At 62.9% G+C, this 8863-nt stretch overlaps 1 protein-coding gene across 1 annotated transcript in view; it reads left to right on the top strand.

Moving 5' to 3' along the window:
* Positions 1–6837, top strand: part of WDR18 (WD repeat domain 18) — an 8261-nt gene extending 1424 nt beyond the window's left edge. The window contains exons 3-10 of the mRNA XM_026038838.1: positions 1501–1634; positions 2124–2265; positions 2727–2870; positions 3224–3288; positions 3408–3532; positions 5446–5612; positions 6420–6488; positions 6669–6837. Of these exons, the coding sequence (XP_025894623.1) occupies positions 1501–1634; positions 2124–2265; positions 2727–2870; positions 3224–3288; positions 3408–3532; positions 5446–5612; positions 6420–6488; positions 6669–6800 (978 nt within the window). The 3' untranslated portion in view covers positions 6801–6837. The remainder of the gene's footprint in view (positions 1–1500; positions 1635–2123; positions 2266–2726; positions 2871–3223; positions 3289–3407; positions 3533–5445; positions 5613–6419; positions 6489–6668) is intronic.
* Positions 6838–8863: the final 2026 nt, after the last annotated feature.

The raw sequence follows: 8863 nt of genomic DNA, 5'->3' as shown, positions 1-8863 counted from the left end.
TCCCCCCTCGGAGCCGGGGTCCCCCCTCGGAGCCAGGGTCCCCCCTCGGTGCCGCAGGGTCCCCCCCTCGGAGCTGCGGGGTCCCCCGTGGAGCCGCACTCGGAGCCCTGCGGGCGCCGGGGCTCCAGGACGCGCTCCCCGGCACCGGGGGGTTCTGCTCCTTGTCCTTTCCGCCCGGTCGGGGTCCAGGTGGCCCCGCAGCTGGACCGGGTCCTGCCCCTCCAGGGTCAGGGTGTTCTCCCAGGCAGGCCTGGCTCTGGCCCTTCACATTGTGGCTCTGTGTGTAGTCGTGGCTGCCCTCTGGCCGCTTGCTGATGCTTGTCCTGCCCCTGCACTAAAGCGGGAAGTCTCTTTGAAATCCCCTGTGAAGGATTCCAAGTCACATGTGTGCAAATTGGATGCCAAGGAGGTGCAGAATCCCTGCGGCGCTCGTGAGGAGGAGGAGGATGGTGTCAGTGTCAGACGAGGGATCCCTGGGACAGGGCAGAGCGGGACGCGGAGCTCTGCGCCCCGCGCGGCGCCCACGGGCTCGCGTTGCTCGTGCTCTGTGCTGGGGCAAAGGCTGCGGCGGCCTCTGCTTCCGAGCTGCTGCCACCAGAGCTCGGCCACCCAGGATCCGCCTGCAAAGGCTGCTGGTTGCCGTGCTGTGGTCATCGTCCCTCTAGTCTGATGTAATATTTTTGTTCAGGTGGGGCTCACAAGACAGCCTAAGCACTTCACCAAGCACCTGAAAAGCGCAGCTAGTTCCTAGCTCGGGATTAGAAACACGGGGTCTAACTTGTAAAGCGCTCCACCTTGGGGGATGTTTCTGAGGCTTATTACGTGGGCGGCTCTATCTTAATTCATCAGATCTCTCTTTTAAAAACGTGTTTGTGGCAATGTTGGAATAAACCCACCTCGGTGGGAACGCTGGGGCCGAGACTGCAGCGGGTGGGAAGCCCCTGCTCGCGATGCTGCTCTCTGCTCTGCAGAGCTTGGCCCTTCCCTTCCAGCCTCATCCACAAACACTTCCAAGCATTTGTCTGGAACGGGTCCTTCCAGCCAAGGGAACGGGCATAGGCTGCATCAATCCATCCTGGACCTGGAAGCGCCTTCCAAGAGCCCTCATTTTACACCTCCTCTGTGCAACCACCTATTGTCTCTTGAATTGCAGCTTGGTTTTATTTTTAGGTGTAATTCAGATGATGAGGGAGCTGATTCTGTTCTTTGTATGGGCCTCCCGCGCTGCCTCCTGCTTCCCTCCCTATCTGCAGCGCTGCCTCTCCACAAGAAAAGCTCCAGGTTCAGGGAACCCACTGTGCTCAGGTCCCAAAGTCTCTACTGACTTCAGACCGTGCAGCCTTGCTGAAATGCAGCTACCTCTGGACTGCAGACAGCCACCCAAGGAACACTGCATTGCTCATATAGAAATAAATAATATTTAATAAATGTTTTTTAGATTATATCCATTATATCTATGTAGTTTCTTGTAATGTTCTGGTGTCCTTTCCTTTATCCTAGGTCTCCAACGGGAACCTCTTGGCCATCCTCAACCGGCACTACCAGGACCTCACCTGCCTCTGCTTTACTGACGACAGCAGCCACTTCCTCTCGGGAGCCAAGGACTGCCTGGCTCTCGTGTGGAACCTCTACAGGTAACGGTGCTCGGACACGGCGCTGGGGCCGTTCTGCCTAAGCCAGCCCTGAGCAAAGTCTCAGCTCTTCTTAAAATCCACCGTGACGATGTGTGCAGCCCTGCTTCAGCAGTGTCCTCCGGTGCTGTTATCCCCTAGTGCTAGGGATACTTTCCTAGTGTCTCCTCTGAATCTCCCCAGCTGCGGCACGTGCCTCTGGATTTTCCTCACTGGATGCAGGCACTGGATCATTCCCTTCCTCTTTGCAGTGGCCTTTTGTTCAGGCAGTTCCCCAGCTAATGGCAGCCGAGGTCTCTTTCTCTGTGTCCTCGGGGACAGGGATCTCGGTAGCAGCCCCTGGTCTCGATAGTTGTCCCGATGACAACTTCTGTGCTCTTCTGTTCCTGCGCCCGGGAGAGCCGTGCGGAGGCAGCGGAGCCGAGCGGCCCGTTGCCCGCGCCACCTCTCCGCCCCGCGGGTTAATCCTCCTCTTTGTTCTCTCCGCCGCAGCGTGTTGCAGGCGGAGCCCTCCCAGATCCCTGACCCTCGCCACGTGTGGTCCCGGCACAGCCTCCCCATCACGGACTTGTGCTGTGGCTTTGGGGGGCCCCTGGCGCGAGCAGCCACAGCCTCTCTCGACCAGACAGCAAAGGTAGGGCTCTGCTCAGGCCCCAGAGCTGCGCGAGTGAGCGAGTGTCCCAGGGGACTGCGAGCCCCGGAGGGTTAAAAAATCACCTCCGCGGGGCTGCAGCAAAGCTGCCCGTGAGGGCTGCAGCAGCTCGAGTTCTTGGCTGTCCCTGTGATGACTCAGAGCTGCCAGGGCCCAGCTCCTCCAGACAGGGCCAGCAGCAGAGCTGGAACCTCTCTTCTCCTGCCCCGCAGGCAGGGATCTGCGGGATCTGCCCCAGGGAACGGGGTGGCACGGGAGGTTCAGCGCTCTTCCAGAGTCGTCTGGGAAATCTGTTGTGTCATGGTCAAAAGGGGGGTGATCCTGGCTTCTCTCCTCATTCTGCCTTTGCTGCAGAATGGCCCTGCGCCTGCAGCGGAGAAGCGAAGTGTTCTGCCTGTGCAGCTGAGATGTAAGCCCCAACTCTCCTTTACCTCCCTCTCCAGCTGTGGGAAGTCTCCTCTGGAGAGCTCCTGCTTTCTGTGCTCTTCGACGTGGGGATCATGTCTGTGACTCTGGACCTCTCGGAGTATCACATGTTCTGCGGCGGCATGGACGGCTCCATCTTCCAGGTTGACCTGTGTGCCTGGGTGAGTGACGGGGGCCGCGGGGCTGCCTGGCGCTGCCCTCCCGCAACCCAGCCTGGGCAGGGGTCCGGCATCACCGTCACCTCCCTGCCTGGAGCTGCTCTCATATGCCAGGATGTCACCGCAGGGCACTGAGAGCGGTTCCACCAGCGATGAGGGAGCCTAGGGCAGGAAAGAGGAAACTTCCTAGACGGAATGAAGAACCAGGGAGGGGAGAGAGTGGAATGAAGAACCAGGGAGGAGAGAGAGTACAACCTAGAAAATCACCCCTTGCCCTTCCAGGCAAGTGAGGGACCTTCTGCCCTCATCTCCCACGGTTTAAACCACTCTCTTTCTTCCTTCTCTCATTTCTGCAGCCAGTCCAGAGAGACCGGAGCTTCCAGACAGAGCGGGAGAATGGGAAGGTCTTCAAAGGACACAGGTGAGGAACCAGACACACCTGCCACATACCTTGTAGCCACGTCTGCCTGCATCACTCCTGTTTCTGTCCAACCTGTGGCTATTCCAAGCTTAATCTCCCTTCTCTCTTCCTCATTCCAGGAACCAGGTGACGTGTCTGTCGGTCTCCACGGACGGCAGCCTCCTGCTTTCTGGCTCGCATGACGAAACCGTCCGGCTGTGGGACATCCAGAGCAAGCAGTGCCTGAAGACGATGAACCACAAAGGTAGGATGCCCCTGTGCTGCATCTCCAGGATCAGTCCTGGCAGCAGTACCACCCTGCTGCCGCTTGTGTGCGTGATCCAGGCCTGGGAGCAGCTTGGGAACTGCCTGCGGCTCTGCCGTTCGGGGCACCCTGCACCACAGAGCTGCACTGTGGGCAGCACGGGGGCAGAATCGTGGCACAGGGACCCAACAGATGACTTATTGACAGCTTTCCTCGCTCAGGAGCTCCGGGGCTCTTCTCTCCCTGGCATTCCCCCCTGCATGTGGCTGCACCCTAATCTGAGTGCGGCAGGAGGCTGCCTGCAGTGCTCATAGTCTCCCCTGTGCCCTTCCCGCTGCCTCTCCGAGCGCTGATGCTGGCCCCTGAGCAAGGTCTGTTCCGTTCTGCCACCCTGATGACCCGCAGCCTGTTCCCTGAGTCTCTCTCCTCGCCAGGCAGCGGTGACATGGGCTTTTCTGCTGCAGCGGATGTGACAGCAACCCCTGGCTTGCTGCGTCCAGCAGAACAGGGTCCCTCTGGTCACAGGGGCAAAGGGGACGTGGCTGAGGGCGAGTGAGAAACCACGGGCCTCTCCACATGACGGGGCTGGAAATAGCTAAGAGGGACGGGAGCAGCTTGGGGCTGCGGCCGCGCTGGCGAGAAGGACACGGGCTTTTCCAGCAAGGTTTGTCCGTCCTCGGCGGGAGCAGGCAGGGACAGAGCACGGGCAGTGGGGAGCACACGGAGAAGCTGCTCTCGGGAGCCGAGCTGCGTGGAGCCGGGATGCCGAGGTCCCTTGCGTTCTGGCCAGGCATCAGTTACCTTCTGCTCCTGCAAATCCTGGCCCCAGCGCTTGGGGCACAGGGGTGCACAGGTACCTGCATGTTCCAGCGGCACAGGAGACTCCATCCTCGCTCCTGCTAGAAGCTGGGTTATTTACTCTCCCTGATGGAGTCGAGTCCAAGGACCTGTAGGAGGTTTTGTGAGACTTTGTCCTCCCTGCCTTTCCTGACACTTCCTTGCGAGCAGCTGGTGAGCCAGCTGGGGTAATATCCCTAATGGATGTTTTCGTAAGAGGCAGCAAACTGCTATTCCTTAGTGAGGGAGCTACATTAAAGTAAATGGTTTATTACAGCAAAGTTTTGGCAAGAGCAGCTTTGGAGGCAAGTCTGGACCTCCTGGCAGAGCAGCTCCTGGGCTGAGCGTTTGACGGAGCCTTTAACTTGCCGGCTAGGATCGAGCCTTGGCTCTCGCGCTTGGAGCAGGAGCTGCGTTTGGAGCAGCCCCTGCTCTGCCTGGAGGTGGAGATGGCCACGAGGGAGCCATGAGGAGCAGCTCTGTCATCTCCTCTGCAGAGCCCGGGAGCCTCCGCTGGCCCCTTCCCTGCTGGCTCCCATTCTGTGCCATCCCCTCTCCCTCGGGCTGTGGGTGAGAGCCACGACGAGGATCTGCCTCCTTGGAGGCTCCGTGCGGTGCCGAGCGTGGGACAGGATGGGGCCGCTGCCGCCCACAGCTCCTCTCGCTCCGGAGCCTCTGGGCGGTGGGCGGCAGGCGGGGGACGCGCTTGGTGCGGGGAGCCCGGGATGCATGGATGCGGGAGCGGGGGCTGCTCCCGGAGCAGCAGCCCGTGTGGGCAAGTGCAGTAATTAGAGCGCTCGTTAGCTGTGCCAAGCGCGGCGCGTGATGGATGGCTCGGCGGCGGCCGCGGCGGCTGACAGAGGCCCCGCTCTGCAGAGGGCGGCTGGGCCCTGCTGTGCTCCCTGTTCCAGCTGCAGAGATGGGAGAAGTCCCTGCCCGTCGCTGCTCGGGATCGCGGCGGTGCTGGGGTTGGGAGGCCTGGCCCCTTTGTGTCCCCTTCCCAGCTCCCGGAGGAGACCCAGGCCCGCTGGGTTCCCCCTTGCCCCGCTGACCGTCCTGGCGCTTCGTCCCTGCAGGTCCAGTTACGAACGCGTTCATCGTGCTGGCGCCGGCCAACATGTTCAACCCGGACGGCAAGCCCAGCGTGCCGCTGCCCAAGTTCAGCAAGCACCTGCACGGCACCGAGAGCAGCGACGAGCAGGGCAGCAACGGGGTCACGCTGCGGCTCGGCCTGCACCAGCAGGTAGGCGAGGACGGCGCCGCAGGAGCGGGGCACTCTGCGCCCCCACAAGCCTCCTCTGAAGTCCCTGTCCCACCGTGGCATGTTGGGCTTTGGGCACCGCAGTGCCCGGGGTCCTGCCTGCAAAGCAGCTTTTTCCTGCTTTCCTTTTGCAAGGGGCTGTTTTCCCCTGCGCAAAGTGCATCCTCCACTGCAGTGAAATCCGTCCTGCCTCGTCGCCGGCCGCGCGGCTGGTGCAGTCATTTGTCCTGGCAGCCTCGTGCCGCCGCACGGGCTCCCCTCCGTTCACCCACTGCTCCTGGCGCTCCGGCCGGGGAGGCAGCGGAGCGGGAAGCGCCGCGCGGTGCCGCTCCGTGCACGAGCGGAGCAGAGCCTCGCGCGGGCATCCTCACGTTCCCCGTCTGGCAGCGTCCGTCCCTGGAGAGCCATAGTGCTGGCACTTTCCCAGGATGTGCTCGGAGGCAGGAGCCCCTCTGGGGAGGCTGTTTGTCCCCTCCTCGGGACAGGGCAGCTCTGGAGCTGTTGGGGAGGTGTCGGTCCTGCCGTCAGTCGAGCCCCCCTGCCCGCAGCGGGGATCGACGCTGTGGGGTTTGGAGCAGGGGGTGTTGGGCAGCTCCCCAACCCAGTCCTGCCGGGCACGAGGATCCCCTGTTCCAGAGCAGCCCGTGAAGCTGCTCAGTCGCTGCTTTGCCCCCGTGGCTGCACCTGGGGAACGAGGGGCGTCTTTGCCGGCCCCAAGGGAGATCTCTGCCCTGGGCCCCTGTGGGAGGACCCAGATTCTCTGTCAGTTGCCCCCTCTGGTCCTTGCAGGAGTGCGGGGAGAGCTACCTGGAGAAGGCGGAGAAGATGTACGCACAGATGTACTCCACGAGGGAAAAGGTGAGAGCCGTGTGAGGGGCTGCGGAGCCCAGGGGCGTCCCCGCTGAGCAGAACCAGCCTTAGGACCCGGGCCAAGGAGCAGGAGTGCTCTGAGCAGGAGATGGGGTGCAAGGGGATGCAAGGACATGGGAGTTGAGAGCCCGGAACCTGAAGCTCCTTTGTCATGTTCCTCCCTCGCAGAACCTGATGGGAGACCAGGAGCATCTGACGATCCAGGTGAGCGAGCTCGAGGAGGAGGTGAGCACCCTGCGGAAGATCAACAAGAACCTGTTCGACTTCTCCGCCCGCATCATCACCAAACCGGCCAAATGAAGAGGCACCCCCAGCCCTCCCAGCCCTCCGCCTCTCCCGGCCCAGCTCCTGGGGAAGAACCAGCCAGGCCCTGGGCTCGTGCACGCGCGGACGTGCCGGCACGTGTGGCTCACGTGTCCTCGGCAGCACCGGCAGCGCGGAGCACTGCTGGGCCGGGCCCCGTGCGGTGACGTGCGGGCCGTGCGGGGGCTCTCGGGCCGGCTGCGTGTGGGACAACACAGGGACCGTTTTCACCCCGAGCCGCTGCTCGGGGCCGGCAGGGAGGCAGCGCTGCCTGCAGCGGGGAGGCCGTGGAGCAGCCGCGGGTGGAGAGGAGCGCGACCCGGTCCGGGACGGAGCGTGGGATGCAGTCGCTCCCCTCTGGGCTTTTATTATTTCTCCTGTTTCTTTTTGTTACTTGACCCTGCAGTGCAGACAGAAAAGTGGTCTTGTCCTCTCTTAGTACTGGTTTGAGGTCGGATGTGAGCGATCCCTTCTGGCCAGCTGCCCCTGGGGATGCTGCTGGGTGCCGCGGGTCCATCCGGGCCGCGGTTCCCCTTGCTGCACCGCAGCGCCCAGGGAAGCGGCTCCGGCCCGGCCCGGCGGGCGCTGCCGGGGGCTCGGGGCGGCGCTCACCCTGCGGGGAGGGCCCAGCAAGGTGCTAATTCCAGTCTCCTGAGTTGACAATTTATATATATTTGGACCCGGCTACTTTATTTTCCATGGTGTTCTGGGGAATCGGCCTTTTGTATTGTCACTAGCATGGCAGCGGGGGTTGTGGGTTTTGTTTAGGTTTATTTTTTACATAAAAGATTTGTTTTTTATAGCGAGAGATGCCTGAGGTTTTTCTTCGAACCCTGCTGGTGACTGCAGCTCTCGGTGACTCCCTGTCACCAGCACCACATCCCCGGGCCGCGCTGTCCCCGGAGAGCGACTCCGTGGCCCAGGGAAGTGACAGTCGGGGCTCATCTGGTCCCCTCTCCCAGAGGCTATTTTCCCAGCGCCTCCACATCGTCGCCCGAGGGAGAGATGCTGTCCAGCAGCCCCCACGTCCTGCCCCGGCGCTGGGGCCGCTGCTGGCGCTGTGCCCTGGTGCAGGCACAGGGGAGGGGACGGGGTGGCCTGGCCCTGCAGGGCGCCCCATGGAAATGTGCTGCGCTGTGGCCGCCCGCTCATGCCAGCTCGTTTAGATAATGCTTTTAGCTTAATAAGGGCCATTCCCGTCGCTCCCAACTGTCCTCCGGCCGGGGTGGATTGGATGGGAGAGCAGAGCCAGGCTGGAGCCGAGAGCTGCTGCCGCAGCGGCACCCTGGGGTGCAGGGGCAGCCCGCCAGGCACAGCCCCATCCAACAGCCCCTTTATCCGGGGAGCTCCCGCTGGTGCCCTTCTCCGTCTGCCCCCCGGGGGCTGTGTCTCTCCTGGAGCCTACAGAGCTGCTGGGACCGGGCTGGAGGGTCTGTGCCCCCCAGTTCCCTCCCTGGCCTTTCTTCCCTCCCTTAGCCCTGAGGAATTCATCGGCCTTGACTCATTAGGTTTGTCTCATGGTGGACGTTTTTTGCCTGCTGCTCCTTGGCATCCCCCCTTCATTTTTCACATTAACGGAGTCTCCGTCCCTGCAGCAGCCGCTGTTGGGGTTACCGGGGAGCCCCTGTCCTGCTGGCCCTGCCTCAGTTTCCCTGGGGTGACGCAAGGACGGGATCCCCAGAGCCTCCCTGCAGAGGAAGGTGCCAGGAGGGGAGTGTGAAGCCCCCAGCCTCGCGAGTCCCGGGCTTGAGGCGGGAGCTGCTGTTGGCCCAGGTAGGTCGCAGCTCCGAGCGCCGCTCCCGCAGCCGCCTCCCGGGATCCGCGCCAAGGCCAGCGGCACCGGAGCATCTTCATGCGAGTCACATAGGACGCGCGGGCCCGGCTGGAGCGGGAGGACGGCGCCGCTTGTGCCAAGGTAGCGGGAATGGGGAAAGCGGGAGGATGCGGGAGCGAGCAGCGCCCGGCGGGTGGGATCCAGGCCGTCCCTCGCGGGCCCCGGTGCCGCCCCGCGCGGGCCTGAGGCCGCGGTGACGGTCGCGGCGACGTCGGCGCCGGCGGGG

The sequence above is a fragment of the Nothoprocta perdicaria genome, unplaced genomic scaffold, assembly GCF_003342845.1.
Source record: "Nothoprocta perdicaria isolate Ctin4 unplaced genomic scaffold, notPer1 scaffold_218, whole genome shotgun sequence".
Lineage (NCBI taxonomy): Eukaryota > Metazoa > Chordata > Aves > Tinamiformes > Tinamidae > Nothoprocta > Nothoprocta perdicaria.
The sequence above is the reverse complement of the archived record's forward strand: the minus strand, read 5'-3'. Positions and strand labels throughout refer to the sequence as shown.